This window comes from Suncus etruscus, chromosome 5 (genome assembly GCF_024139225.1).
Source record: "Suncus etruscus isolate mSunEtr1 chromosome 5, mSunEtr1.pri.cur, whole genome shotgun sequence".
Lineage (NCBI taxonomy): Eukaryota > Metazoa > Chordata > Mammalia > Eulipotyphla > Soricidae > Suncus > Suncus etruscus.
Genome location: NC_064852.1, coordinates 152,814,911 through 152,831,027, shown reverse-complemented (window position 1 = coordinate 152,831,027; position 16,117 = coordinate 152,814,911). Strand labels below are relative to the sequence as shown.

The 16,117-nt window shown below is 44.3% G+C and overlaps 1 protein-coding gene across 1 annotated transcript in view; it reads right to left on the bottom strand.

The window, feature by feature from the left end:
• The window catches only part of STK3 (serine/threonine kinase 3), a 219,325-nt gene that overhangs the window by 155,323 nt on the left and 47,885 nt on the right, over positions 1-16,117 (bottom strand). The window contains exons 5-6 of the mRNA XM_049773897.1: positions 1,062-1,226; positions 298-465 (exon numbers count right to left, since the gene is read on the bottom strand). Of these exons, the coding sequence (XP_049629854.1) occupies positions 298-465; positions 1,062-1,226 (333 nt within the window). The remainder of the gene's footprint in view (positions 1-297; positions 466-1,061; positions 1,227-16,117) is intronic.

Sequence of the window (16,117 nt, the reverse complement as noted above, 5' to 3'; positions counted from 1 at the left end):
CAGAAACTAAAAGGAGTACTGGGGATCGAAACCAGGCTGGCTACAGCCTCGCCATTTATACTGTATCTCTCTAACCCCATAAACCTTACTATCAGGAAACACCAATGGTGTCTTGACCAAGACCTTGCCTTATTTGTTTTAAAGGAATAAGGTAACACTTCTTCCAGTTCACCTCCACCAACCTCAATTTCCACCTCTCTCTATCCCCATCACTGAACCTTCTCCCCAATTCCCCCAGTGATACCCACAGTTGAGTGGGCAGAGCCCAGTCAGTGTCCGATGCCCACATCCTCTTACCCTCATGGGATGGATATCCGCATATGGAGGTTTCCCTTCAGCCATTTCTATAGAGGTGATGCCCAGGGACCAGATGTCTGCCACGCAGTTATAGCCGATCTCCTGGATAACTTCAGGAGCCATCCAGAATGGGGTTCCAATCACAGTGTTGCGTTTTGCCATCGTGTCCTGAAAATGCACCCCACAAACATCAGAGGTGCTTCAAAAGCATAAAGGAAATCTGCCCACCCACATGTTCTGTGAGCTATCCAGGTGAAGCCTTCAGGTATTACATCCAGGTTATTACATGGCCCTGACTAGTGTCCTAAAATGGAGTTCGAATATATCAGAGAATTTTGAACTGGTAATTAAGGCATCCAGAGAGAGCACTGCCCTAGCGTCTTTACTTAATAGCCATTAAAGGCAGAAGCTAATCCTTTCAAAATCTCAAATGTGTGAAGCTGGAGCAATAGCATAGCAAGTAGGGTGCTTGCCTTGCATGCAGCCAACCTGGATTTGATCCCCAGTATCCACAAGCCTGTCATGTGTGATTCCTGAGTGCAGAGCCAGGAACAACTCCTGAGCACCACTAGGTGTGGCCCAAGAACCAAAACAAAGTCTCAAATTCTTCCCTTAGTACTAATATGACATCTCTCTCCCACTCCTACCCTGAACAATGAAGTTGTGTCTCTCTTTCCTTCTTCTCCCCCAAAGATATCCAAGTCTGATCAACAACAACACCCAGGCACAAACAACCCTTGTGCCTGCAGAATGACCCTTTATACCGTGAGTTGGCCAGCCACACCAAAATCTGCCAGCTTCGCATGTCCTTCTGTGTTGAGGAGGATATTCCCAGCCTTGATATCCCTGTGGATTTTTCTCATAAAGTGCAGATACTCCAGCCCCTTCAATGTAGATTTCAGGATTGTTGCGATCTCGTCTTCGGTTAACTGGCGAGAAATATTTCAAGGACACAAATAAGAAACTCAGAGGTACTGCAAGGTTCTGGGGTCAAGGAAGGGAAAATGTTCAAGTTCCCACAAGATCCTCTGCTCACCTTCCCAAGGGAAACACAGGACATCTAGGCCCTTTTCTCCTCTGTCTCACATCACCCCTTGGGCATACAACTGAGCTCTGGTAACTTCCCCTGAAGCCTCCAGCTCTATTCCCATTCCTGGGAATCTATCCTGAAATTGGGAACACCACTTGCACTGGCCCCAGTTCTTCATGAGGGCAAAAACCAACGGGTTCCCACAGAGCACAGGAAACCAGAGGGTGGGCAGCTGCTAGGAATCTGCTACCCACCCATGCCTGGGCCATCCCTGTGAGCACTTGGAAAAGAGTATGTCAGGAGATGAGAAGGAGAAGAAATGAGCTGCCAAGGCTTGGGAGGAGGGATGCATTCAGGATAGAGAGACATAGAGCAAGGAGGCCAGGACTGGCACTGTGTTGAGGACTCAGTATGAGTATCTTTTTTTACTTAATTTAAACATTATGGTTATGACTGTTCATATTATGTAAAGTATTGTTTTCAGTTACAAATTTTTTGGTTGAGTTTCAGTCACACAATGTCCAACACCCTTTATCGGTGCACATTTCCTGCAACCAATGTCCCGTTTCCCCTCTTGTCCTCCCCCTTTATCTACCTCTAGTGCAGATGTTCTCTCTCTCTCTCTCTCTCTCTCTCTCTCTCTCTCTCTCTCTCTCTCTCTCTCTCTCTCTCTCTCTCTCTCTCTCTCTCTCCCTCTCCCCTCTCTCTCTCCCCTCTCTCCTTTCATTTTTTCCCCTTTTAGACACTATGGTCTGCAAACTGTTAATGAAGGGTATCATGCATGCCACTATCTCCTTTCAGCACCCAGTTTCTGTCCAGAGTGACCATTTCCAACTCTGTCGTAATAGTCCCTACCTTTCCCTAACTGCACTCCCCAGCTCTCTGTGACATGCTTCCTATCATGGACTGGTCCTCCTGGCCCTCATCTCTTTCTCTGGATAGTATAACTATACTATTTATTTTAATATCCCACAAGTAAATGTAATCATGCTATGTCTATTCCTCTTCCACTGACTCATTTCCTTCAACATTATACTCTCCATATCCATCATGAATAAGCAAGTTTCATGATTTCATTTTTCCTAACAGCTGCTCCACATAAGTAATCATCAGGGAGATGCAAATGAAAACAACAATGAGATATCATTCACACCACTAAGACTGGCACACATTAAAAAAAAAAAAAAAAAAAACAAGAACAACCAGTGCTGGTACAGATATGGGGAGAAAGATTACCTTTCCCTCACTGCTGATGGAAATGTCAACTGGTTCAAATTTATTTGGAAAACAATATGGAAATTATTCAAACAAGTAGAAATTGAACTTCTATCTGACCCAGTATGTTCCTAAAGGAAGATATTCCTATATGATCCTAGAAAATGATTCAAAACACAATGTAGAAAAGCCCTCTGCATTCCCATGTGCCCCAAAACAGACATGAATTAAAAAAAAAAAACTATGGTCCATCTTTACACAATTCTTGATTCTAAGTTGTCCTTAAAACATCTGCCGGATAAGACTACCAGTATCACCTGACAGATGAAGACATGCCTGGAGAGTAGATCCTTGCCTTGTCCTGGTAACTGGGGCTGGAGAGAGAGGATGGAGGGCAGGGCACTGGCTAGCACAGAACAGACTTCAGTTCAATCCCCAAGAACTGCCAGGAGCTATCCCAGAGCACAGAGGCAGGAGTAAGTCCTGACCACTGTTGGGAGCGGCAGCTACAGAACTATGTATAGAGGGCACCAGCTGTAGTGAGTCCTGAACAGGAGGACTAGCCAAATCTGGAGTCAGTGTGTAAAGACAATACAACACTTATTGCATTATACTTTTCTCCCTTTGGTAACAAACTTCCCTGGTCACTTCAGAAGGTCACTTCAGAGCTGCCCTCAGTCAAGAGATTCAACATCCAATCCTCCCCACAATTGCCTGGGAACATTCAAATTCAAAATTATCTGTGCAATAAAATTTTTATTTATTTATTTAGGGTTTGGGGATCACACCCTGCAGCGCTCAGGGATTACTCCTGGCTCTACGCTCAGAAATCACTCCTGGCAGGTTCGGGGGACCATATGGGATGCCAGAATTCGAACCATTATCCTTCTGCATGCAAGACAAATGCCCTTCCTCCATGCTATCTCTCTGACCCCTGTGTAATAATTATTTTAACCACCATCTAAGAGCTGATTCGCGAAAAATATAAACAAAATTAATAAACTCTCACCTAGATTTCTCAAGAAAAAGAAAGGACTTAAATAAGTAATATCAGAAATAAAAATGAAACCACAGAATACAAAGGACTATAAGAGATGACCATGAACATTACACAAATCAAATCAGACAACCTAGAACTGCAATGGCAAACCTACGGCACACGTGCCAGCAGTGGCACACGAAGAGGTCCGCAATTAAAATATGTGGCTCATGCTGCATAGTTTTTAAATACTAAACCCTTGTTATTAAGGTTTAATTGACGTTGGTTTTGTGCAGCAGTTTGGGCACGCGGGCTCAAAACGGTTAGCCATGACTGACCTAGAAGAATAAATTTTTAGAAACACAGCAGTGACCTAGCATAAATTATTAAGAAACAATGGATCTGAGACTGTATCAATAACGAAAAACATGCCAACAAACAGAAATTCAGGAGCAGGCAGCCTTGCTCAGAGCTGTGCCAGACACTGATGAAAAATGTAGGCCGGTGAGCCTCAAATTACTGCCAAACACTGAGAATGAGGTCACACATCCTCACACATTTTGTGAGGTCAGCACCCCCAGAATCCAAACCAGAGGAGCATGCCACAAGGAGAGAAAGATATGTATCAATATTCCTAATAAGCACAGGTCCAAGTTCCTCTACAAAATATCATCAGCAATCTCTACACTTCGAGGACTTAAGCACAATAACCCAAATATGCATCCAACTTAAAATGCCCACTGACACGGTAAAGGGGCAATGATAGGTACACTTAATAGAATACTACTCTGCCTTTTGGGACTAAATGTATGGAATCTAAGCCAAATGAAAAAAGTAAAGAAGCAAAATAAAAATTTTAAAAAGAAAGAGAGAAAGGAAGTAAAAGACAATTACCAGATGGTTGACTCATCTGTAGAACATGAGTAACTAAAGAAAACTGAAATAAACCAACAAAAGTAATTCCTAGATTGGGTAAAGTCTACGGCTGTAACCAGAAAAAAATGCAGTGAGGAAGATGAGCAGAAGGGTCATTTTGGTTATGAGGTGGCACTGAAACATAGGTGGTAACTATGGTGTTTTACATAAATAGAGATATAAAATAAACCCTAAAGTTCAAAACTACAAAAAGCCAATTTTTGTAAATTTTACAAATCAGTAGCTGAGTTCAATGACACAAAAATTAATGTGTGGGTGTTGAACCATCCTTATATTCTTATGTGTGTGATAATTATCCAGGAATACAAGAATGGTTAAACATCCAAAAATCAACCAACACACATTAACAAAAGGAAAAACAAAAAAAAAATTACATGATCTCTCAATAGCTACAGAAGAAGCATTTGACAAGATGTAACATCTATTTAGGGAAAAAAACCATGAACAAAACAAGTATGAAAGAAATGCTTCTCAATATAAAGCTAGATAGGACAAGTCTGCCATATTTACTGTGTAGTAAAAATCTGAATAACTTTCTTCTGAAATCAGGAAAGACAAGGATGTCCACTCTCACCACTACTGCAGAATATTGTGTTTGAAGTCCTAGCCAGAACAATTAGAAAAGAAAAGGAAATATAAGGAAATATAGGTGACCCAAATTAGAAAGGAAGAAGTAAAAATATCACACTTGCAGGTAACATGATTACATATGCAATAAATACCAAAGATTCCAGCAAAAAAAATCCATATAAATAATAATAAAGAGCAGAGGTCTATTAAAATTAACACAGAAATAGAATTGCATTTCTATAAACAATGAGGTAGAAAAAAGAGGTATCAGGGAAGCAATCCCATTTGTAATGACATACAAAATAATTAAAATAGAAATACATTTAGTCAAAAAGGTGATTGATCTATTGAATACAAACAGCATTGTGCTGCAGAGAACACAGCAGAGAGGCACTTGCTGCGCACATACACTCCCTGTGGCTTCTTCTGCTGTGATTCTGGTTCAAATCCCCAGTACATAACACATTTGGTGAACTGATTACTGCCCAGGGAGGGAGGGAAAGAAGGAGGGAACGAGGGAACGAGGGAGGGAGGGAGGGAGGAGGGAGGGGAAGATGCTGATGAAATGATGAAGAGAAAGACAAAGAGAAGGAGAAAAGGAGGGTAAGGGAAAGAAAAGGAAAGGAGAAAAGAAAAAAGGAAGGTAGGATGAAGCAGAGAGCTGTGGTGTAAATACACAACAGAATACTGTTCCACCATAAGCAAAGATGGACTCCTGCCACCTGCCTCTATCTATCTGTAAGTGAACTGTGCTCTGCTGAGTGAAGTTCATCAATGGGAGAAGGACAAATATGGAATGTTCTCGCTCATAGGTGGAGCATCAAGGAATGTTGATAAGAGGCCCTGAGACCTGGCTCCAGAACTCAGCTCTGGAAGGAGGGTATGGGGTGTGAGAGGGCCCTACACACAGTGATGAAGGGATGCTGACATTCAGGTGGTGGCTGTGATATAGCCATGATGTATGTCAAAACATTATGACTAGTAGTACTGTAAATCGTTGTGCCTGAATAAAATATTGTTTCTTATGAAATGAAGAAAACTAACAACTCGGAACATGTCATAGCTTCAAATTAAATTTAGCTATTTGTCAAAACATATCTATAAACTTTTAAAAAGAAGATGAAGGGGCCGGAGAGACAGCATGGAGGTAGGGCGTTTGCCTTTCATGCAGAAGGACGGTGGTTCGAATCCCAGCATCCCATATGGTTTCCCGACCCTGCCAGGAGCGATTTCTGAGCGTAGAGCCAGGAGGAACCCCTGAGCACTGCCGGGTGTGTCCCAAAAACCAAAAAATAAAAATAAAAAAGAAGATGAAATACCAAGAGCTAGACAGTATGTGGAAAGATGGGAATCTTTGTACACTGTAGTGGCAATAAAAGTAAGGAAGGCCAATCACTAGAAATGTAGATTGCTTGAGATATTAAAGGCAAGAATCACCCCCAGTAAGGGAAGAGATATGTGTGCCCCAGAATCATCCACAGGGTCAATAGCAAGAGCCAAAACTGGCTCCAAAGTCTTCACTGGCTGATGTTGAGATGAAGAAGAATGCAGTGGAAAACTACTCAGTTTTTACAAGCATGGTGCATGTCCTAGGAAATGTTAAGTGGGACAGAGAAGATAAAACCCTGCATGACTTCACTTCCATGTGACAAATAAGGAAACAAGATCCAAGGAAGACAAAACAAAAACAAGTGTTCAGTGGCTAAGAGCAAACTGATGAGACAATGGGAGCACAAACACGTGGGAAGTGAGGCCCTTGAACCAGGTGGCGGCTATATGGAGAAGGATGGAAACTGGGCTTTAAAAATGCCTGCTTCTCATATATATTTTAAAAATATTCAATATGGTGATAATATCCAAAGATAATAAAACCAAGAAGTAAAAAAAAAAAGTAATAAATAAAAAGTAGGAGTTGGTCCATAGTAGGAAGCCTGTCACAAAGAGTGGGACAGAAAAACATTCATCCAAAATGATGTATGCACACCACTATTCATTGCAGCTCTCGGTACAATAGTTAAGATTTGTAATCAACTTAGATGTCCAACAATAGGTGAGTGGGGCCGGAAAGGTGGCGCTAGAGGTAAGGTCTCTCTGCCTTGCAAGTGCTAGCATAGGACGAACCTTGGTTTGATCCCCCGGCATCCCATATGGTCCCCCCAAGCCAGGGGCGATTTCTGAGCACATAGCCAGGAATAACCCCTGAGCGTCAAATGGGTGTGCCCAAAAACCAAAAAAAAAAACCAAAAACAATAAGTGAGTGGACTGTGAAGATATGGCACATATATATAATGGAATATTACATAGCTGTAAGAAATGATGCAGTCATGCAATTTGCTACAACATGGATGAAACTGGAAGATATACGTTATGAAGCCAGAAGCCAGAAATACAGAATGATATCATTTATATATGGCGTTTAGAAAACCTGCATGAAGAAATAAATGCAATGGCCTAAATGGGAGTCAGTTTGAAAACCCTTGGCCCCAGAGAATAGGAAGGAGAAGGAAAAAAAAACTGAGTAAAAGAGGAGAAACACAAATATAGAAGAATGGGGGCCAGGGACCAACCGATCTCAGGTGCATTGGCAAAGATTTAAAAACAAAACACAACTAAATATCCAAGCCAAAGTTAACAACAGTGTAATCAAGAGATCAAACTCTAACTATCTAAACTTTGAATGGGCCTGTTATACTGGCAGGCTGGAGGTTCAAGGCTGGTGGCATGGTGGAGCGAGGTTGACACTAGTGGTGCGATTGGCCCTGATTCATTGTATGTCTGAAACCCAACTATGAAGGACTTTTTAAATTACAATAGTTTAAAATTAAATTAAATTTAAAAAAAAAAAAAGGCGTGGGAAGTACAGTTAGTGAGAAGGGACCAGTACGAAATTGAGAGTTGGAAAAGATCATAGTGGACAAGAACTGGATGCTGAAAGGAGGGAAAGTGAGGGGCACGATACCCCTTCAGTAACAATATCACACACAATGAATGAACAATATCACAAAAAATTGAAAAGGGAGAGAAAGAAAAAATATCTGCCATCGAGGCAGGCTTGGGAAAGCGGGAGAGAAAGTGGGATACTGGGTGGGGAGTGTGCACTAGTGAAGGGACGCTGTTGGTCATTGTATGACTGAAACTTAATCAAGAGCAACTTTATAGCTCGCATGATTCAATTAAAATTTGTTAACTAAAAAAATGCTCCCTTCACTTTATTGCAGCTAGTTTGGATGTCATGGTGAAAGTGGGGTCAAACACAATGGACCGTAAAGATCCTGGGCCAGGGCATTCCCTGACTACAATGCTCGCATACTGTCTGTGGTACACCAGAGATCACACATTTATGTTGTGGTGCTGGTACACATGGTACATACAGGGGCAAAAAGGCTGCACTACGCATCTCTAATCCACCTACAGAGAAAAGAGCTCCACAAGCTACACAACAGGAAAGAGGGAGCATACGACTCACCACACTGAAGGAGAATTAGATAATATGATGGAAAATATTCACCTGCACTAAAGAAAAGGAAGGCAAATTAAAAGAGTGAGGTGTCAACTATAAATTTATCATGTAAGGCTCACAAGGTCACATACAGTAGTCCTGAAGATAAGAGTCCACGTGAGACACAGAGTAAAAACTGTGTATAAAAATAATCAAACAATCTAGAAGATGTTTCTAAAAAATGTCCCAGATAGCATAATTCACTGGAAAACATTTACTGAGCACAGGCTCTGTGCTGGATTAAAAAGAAAAAACAACACTAATGTAACATCATGGGGTTCCAATCTAAGCATGAAAGACAGACTAGAAATTCATAGACTATGATCAAAAGCACATTCAAGGTGAAAGGAAATTGCAGTAAAAGCAACTGATTCGGAAAGCAGAGAGGAAGTGGCCTTCCCTAGAAAGAAAAGTGGTTAACCATCAGGAGAATGGAAAGATGATCCAGAGTAAAATCAGGCAAAGCCCAATTCTTTCCCTTCCTTCCACTGAGAATGATAAAAGCTGTGAAGAATGACCGGGAGGGGGGCAAGATTTCAGCCTTATTAGTACTGTTAAGTGCTTATGCAGGTTGGTCCAGAAAATCTGGAGGTATAACTATTTCTCTGGTCACTGAAACGTCAATAAGCATTATTAGGTACCCAGCTCTTTCCAGCAGCCACCACTAGACAGAGATTCCGAGTCATCCAGCATCCAGGAGAAGAGCGAGAAAGGTAGGCAGCAAGATGCTGGTGATTACTTGGTGGGCACGGGGGGGGGGGGGGGGGGGGGGCATGGCTGTTCGTGCTCTCTGGAGATGCACTGGCCATTCTGTGAGAAAAGGGAGGGGAGGGGAGGGGAGGGGAGGGGAGGGGAGGGGAGGGGAGGGAGGGAAGGGAAGGGAGGGAGGGAGGGAGGGAGGGAGGGAGGGAGGGAGGGAGGGAAGGACGGAAGGAAGGAAGGAGGAAGGAAGGAAGGAAGGAAGGAAGGAAGGACGGAAGGAAGGAAGGAAGGAAGGAAGGAAGGAAGGAAGGAAGGAAGGAAGGAAGGAAGGAAGGGAGGAAGGGAGGAAGGGAGGAAGGGAGGAAGGGAGGAAGGGAGGAAGGAAGGAAGGAAGGAAGGAAGGAAGGAAGGAAGGAAGGAAGAGAGAGAGAGAGCAGATCACAGTCACCTTAAGAGTTTTGTTTTAGGGCCCGGAGAGATAGCACATCGGTCAGAACCTAAGGTGGTTGGTTCGAATCCCGGTGTCCCATATGTTCCCCCATGCCCGCCGGGAGCTATTTCTGAGCAGACAGCCAGGAGTAACCCCTGAGCACCACCGGGTGTGACCCAAAAACCAAAAAAAAAAGAGTTTTGTTTCAGAACTTTTAAACAGTTTCACACATTACACTTGTACACCATCAGTTATCAAAGCACAGTGAGATCTGAATGTGGCAACAAACAGAAATTCTAACAGAATGTGAAGTGGTTTTGTTTGTTTTGTTGGGGGGGGGGCACACCCAACAGTGCTCAGGGAGTACTCCTGGCTCTGAGCTCCAGAATCACTCCTGGTGGGGTACTGGGGACCAGATGGGTTATCAGGGAATAACCCAGGTCAGCTATGTGCAAAACAAGCACCTTACTTGTTGTGCTATGATTTCGGCCTACATGACATGAAATTTAAAGTGAAATCAAAGCTTATCAATAGAGGATTTCGTGTGTGGATTTAATGAAATCATCTTCAATCCCATTACAGAAGTAATGTACCTTTTAAGACATATAAATCATTCAAATTTAGGTAAATGTTAGTGCCTTTAAAACATGTGTATTTGGGATCCGGAGAGATAGCACAGCAGTTCTGGTTCAAATCCGGCACCCCATATGGTCCCCCGAGCCTGCCAGGGGTGATTTCTAAGCGTAAAGTCGGGAGTAGCCCCTGAGTGCTGCCGGGTGTGACCCAAAAACAAAACAAAAAAAATTGTGTATTGGGGGGAGTGTTTCAATTTCATGCTTCTTATTTTTTAGAGGGGGATTTTGTTTGGGGTTTTGGGTTTAGGGCTCTACACAGCAGTAATCAGGGCTGACTCTAAGCTCAGGGATCACTCCTGGCAGTGCTCCAGGGAGCATATGGGATTGAACCAGACTCTTCAGCATTAAATGGAAGCATCTTAACACTTAAACTATCTCTCCAGCCCTTGAGCCCACTTTTGTTAAACCAAGGTCAAGGGGAGATTAATAAGCCATTGTTGAGACAGTCAGCAATCAGAGATGGAAATAAAACCCCAACACAATAAAAGACGCAGAGCAACATCTGCTTTCCATACCGGTATGAATTCATGAGCACATTTTAAAAGACTCTCAATGTCCAAAAACAAAAAGACGGCTTTGACGGGCATTAGTCCTCTAATTACTTTTGTTTTTAGGGTCACGTGACTCATAACATGATACATTTAATGTCACTGTTTATATGGTTTTCATAAAAAGTGCCACACCCACCAGCTTGTCTCAAAGGCACACAGACACAGCCTGTCTGAAAATAAGCAAACTGCCTTAAATGTTTTTTGGGGTTTATTGTCAGTAAAAAATTCAGCAGAGATTGTTAATTCATTTAAACTTAAGCTTTCACATTGCCAAATTATCTTTGAGGAACTAGAACGAGAGCATAGCAGATAGGACATTTGCCTTGCACGCAGCCGATATCTCATATCTCTATATGGTACCCTGAGCCATCTAAGAATAATTTCGGAGTGCAGAGCCAGGAGTAACCCCTGAGCACCACTGAGTGTGACCCTGAAACCAAAACCAAAATTATCTTTGACCATCTTCGTTAAGCCTTACCTTCTTGGAATAAAATTAATCATGCATATAAAATACTGTAATTCTAAATTTACTATCTCATTAGATATTAAAGAGAAAAACGATACATAATTCCCTTTTTTCAAACATCTCAATAGGGTTTAATACAACATGTTAAGCCTTCTCTTTGACAATAATTTTTGACAATGTCTTAAAAATCAGTTAAGAAGACTGGCCCCTCTCCTAAGGCTTTGATTGAATCTCACCTCATTCAGAATTTTGTTATATTTGCCAAGTCCCATCCAGAGCTCCCAGAGCTTTCACATTGCTGGCCCACATCACAACGTCTCACCTGTTTCACTTATACACAGCCGTGGAAGCTGGCAATGTACAGAACTTGCTGGAGCCTGAGTTCCTGTCATGCTCCTGGTCCTCCAAATGGTGGGAAGAGCACATGAAAATGTGGCAGCCACACTAGATGCTGGCTCAGCTCAGAACACCAGGGGAACAGCTGCCCATGGGGATGAGGTATCAGAACCAGCACACAACACATCAAACCCAAGTACTGGGCCTGAGCCCTGAGGACCAAGAAGAGCATTTGGTACCTCTAGGTCTCCACGATCTCACCACCTCACTGTCCATTCCAAGAAGCCTTCCTGGAAGAGGTGACTTCAAAGCAAACTTTTTTTTTTTTAATTTTTAGAATTTTTAAAAATTACTTGGGCTGTCAATGAGGAGCAGGTCAGGCCAGTAGGCCTATTTCTGGTGTTACTGGGCTGGCAGAGGGGTTGTCCCACTATGAACTCAACCTTTGCAGGAGCAAAGCATGGCTCTTGCCCTCTGGCTTCATCCCCACAAACCCCCAGCCCTAGAGATAAGCCTGGAGTTCTGAGTGGGAGGAAGGTACGCTCGAATCTGAGCGTCCAAGAAGGAAAAGGGGGAACAGGCAAAGTCTGAGCAGAGAGGCAGGGATAGGAATAATTTGAGGGGCCCACAGAAAGTGGGCAGGATTCAAGCTGATGTCAGATCCCAATAAGATTTATAGCAAACATTAGACAGAAGTGGGGACAATACCAATGAGGAGGACAGAAGACACATGGGAATACACGAAGGCATGGAGCGTAAAATCTAAAGTTCTAGAATTCCAGCAAATAGGCTAGGCACTGAAAATACCATCTGTGGCTTAGGAACCCCAATCAACGCCCCCAAATACTGCTATTAAAAATGAGCCTTGTGGTCTGGGACAAAGGCTCTCAGTGCTGGAGCAGGACCTTTGCACACAGAAACCCAGGCCAGCTCCTAGGCATTGCACTCTCCCCCAAACACCACAAGAAGCAAATGCAAGGACCGCTTGCCTTGTGTGTGATTCCAGCACTCATACGGTCTCTAGAGCCCTGCCAGAAGAGCCTGGGGGAAGCCCTGAGAACAGAAGAGGGAAAGAAGGTGGAGGAGGAGAAGGAGGAAGAAGAGGAGGGGGAGAAAAAAAGGAGGAAGAGGAGGAGGAGTAGCAGCAGCCGGAGAATTATGTGGGGAGCAGCACCCAGACCACCACTGGGTATGGCCCAACAACAACAGCAGCAGCTGCAGCAGCTTGCCTTAAACCTAGTAATTTCAAATCTCAAAATAAATCCAATGATCATAAAAAAAATAAAATCTATGCTTATAGATGTACAAAAGTCTCCCGCAATTTTGATGATAACAACCTAGAAAGCTGAAAAGCTGGGACTTCCTGTATTCCAAGCACTGAAAATCTATATTGCTGCATAGGCAGAGGCCTGGATCAAATGGCAGAGAAAGATGTCTCAGAACTAGTGGAAGTTTTGTTGTTTGTTTTGTTATTGTTGTTGTTCTTGTTATTGGCCACATGGACAGTGCTTAGGGTTTATTCCTGGCTCTGAATTCAGGAATTACTCCTAGGAGTTCACAGGGGACCATAAGGAATGTCAGGAATTGAACCCAGGTCAGCTGCATGCAAGACCCTACCTGCTGTAATATTGCTTTGGCCCCTTGAGGAAGTTTTCTAAAAGAGCAAAGCAGGGGTCAGGGAGTGAGCTTGGAGGGTTGGGGCTGAGGCTTGGAGTGCCCAGGACCCAGGCCTACTCCAGCACCCATGGATCAGTACTGGTACTACAGTGCCAGCTTATGAGGCCCAGTGCCCCATGACCCGTGAGCATGGATTGGACACCCATCATCCCTCAAACGGGGGTAGGTCCAGAACATGGTACAGAGCTCAATTCTAAAACTCAGGCCCAAGGAGCCAAAGTGATTGCACAGCAGTTAGGGCATTAGCGGTAGCGACAAGCAGGGCTTGATCCCCAGCATCCCACATGGTCCCCTGAATCTGTCAGGAGCAGTTTCTGAGCACAAAGTCAGGAGTAACTCCTAAGTGCCATCAGATGTGGCCCCCCCAAAAAAACAAAAACATAAATTAAATAAAAAAATAAATAAATAAAACTAAGGCCCAGTGTGAGATAAAACCTACACCTCAGGGGCCAGAGTGATAGCACAGAAGGAAGGACATTTGCCTTCCACAGGGCAGACCCATAGGATTCCCCAAGTCTGCCAGGAATAATTTGCTGAGTGCAGGGCCAGGAGTCACCCCTGAGCATTGCTGGGTATATGGCCCCAAAACAAACCCAAAATCCCACATCTGTCCTAAGGCTAAGTGGGGAGAGTGGGTCTCAGCAGCTTCACGACACTACTGGAGATTTGTACAATGTGCCCACATTACTCTGATTTTCATAGACACCTATAAAAGAACTAACACATTAAAAAGTATAAAAAAAAAAAAAACTTGGGGGCCGGAGAGACAGCATGGAGGTAGGGCATTTGCCTTGTATGCAGAAGGACGGTGGTTCGAATTCTGGCATCCCATATGGTCCCGAGCCTGCCAGGAGCAATTTCTGAGCATAGAGCCAGGAGGAACCCCTGAGCACTGCCGGAAGTGATCCAAAAACAAACAAACAAACAAAAGTATAAAAAACTACTGGGAAACAATATTTTAAAGCCCCCATTTTCTGAAAAGGTCCCTTCTGATTTCCACTTCTTGATTTCCTAAGGTTGAACAAGCCTCTACTGGATAAGGCCCAATGAGCTTCTCATTCCTTCTCCTAATGCTGGGGGATTAGCCACGACTTCAGCAGAGCAGAAAATTCTCAGCTATGAACAACTAAATAAATACCCCTCAACACTTTGGACCGTCACAGTAACAAAACAGCCACAGGCGTATGAACAGAAAGAACTAGGAGGTTCCAAAAGCTCACTCTGACAGTCTGACACTCGTTCCACTGGCTCCTCACAAGGAAACACTGAGGTAGGTAAGAGCAGAAACTTGACACGGGGTGCAGTTTAGGATTAGGCACCTGAGGAGTACACAACTTGGGGGTAGGGAGGTCCTGGTGCTGGAAGGGGTGGTTCGCCGAAGAACCACTCCATGCCTCCCTCAGGACATGCCATCACCACACACGATCAGGGCCAAGGGTAAGACAGTGGGGAACAAAGGGAGACAGGGGGGCTGGCAGAGACCCCATGGGGCCATGCCTTCCAGAGGAGAAACATACAATGGGTTGGGGCATGGGGGGGGGGGCTGATGAAAAGGAAACAGGCCTGGGAGAGATGCCAACAAGAACAGCCGCTAAGGTGAAGGCTGGGCGGCCGCCCAACAAGGGTGGCCAAGGAAATGCCTTTGTGAGCTTAATTGACTTAGCCAAGGTAGCAGACCAGGCTCACCGAGGGACTGTGCTGCCATGTGGAAAAACCACAGGGGAAAGGTGTTGCGAATCGACTCAGGAGCCTCAGAAAGGAGGTCATGGGAGGGTGACGTGCGCCCTGTGTTTAATCCTGAATTAAGTACTGGGTGGAGGGGAGGGGAGGCAGGGACTGACCCACCCCCCCAGGGCATGCTCTCTGTTCAAGTTGTGGCTTGGCACCTTGAGAAGCCAAGTTAGAAAGCGACTCAGGACTCAGTCTAAGGGAGGCACCAGACAGAAACAAAAGCTTCATCCCACCTGCTGGGAGGGAAGGGCGCAGAAGGGGCCTGCCCAGGGTGAAGGAACCCTGGATGCCACCAGAGCCATGTCACCAGGGCACCCATGGTCTTCAGAGCCACTGCACCTCACAGGCTCCCCTGGCCACTCAGAAACCTCTTCTACTGTGTGTCCACTGTGGGGTCCCCTGAGACGAAGTGATCCAATAGCTTTCCTCCCTGAATTGTTGTGCTATGACCTGATTTGGCAAGCAGAGAAGTTCCTGGTGCTGAGACAGAGGCAGCTTGGCTGGGCTCTGACACCAGGTAAAGGGGGTGGGAATTACTGGAAAGAAGGTTTGGATGCTACTGTAAATACCTCCGACCAAGCCTGGAAACATGGAAACACTTCCCCATTTAGAAAGGGGTCAGCTTTCTGGTAGGCGACCCTAAACAGAAGGTGTGTAGCCTCTGAGGGGGGCGCAGAGGCAGGCAAATCCGAGAAGCCTGCATCTCTCTCTGGCCTTGCTGTCTCAGTGTGCATCCTCCCTCGCTGATAAACAATGACTTCAGACTGTACTAATACTGCAATCAGAATTCTGCAGACTAGGCAAATGCTCATTTCTTTTCATCCTAGAATGGCCTGTGTGGGATACTCACATGATGGTGATCCCAAAAAGTCTTGTTTGTTTGTAGTAGTTGTTGTTTAAAAAGAAAGATGCTGAGGCAAATTTAAGAAGTTAAGCAGCACTCTCTGAAATAGTAAATCTCCAAAGTAATACTCAGGCTTCTGTGTGGGACTCGAACTAAACATCTATCATGCCTGGGATTTCACCTTCTTTATTACCAAAACGCCTCCCCTCCTACTCCTTC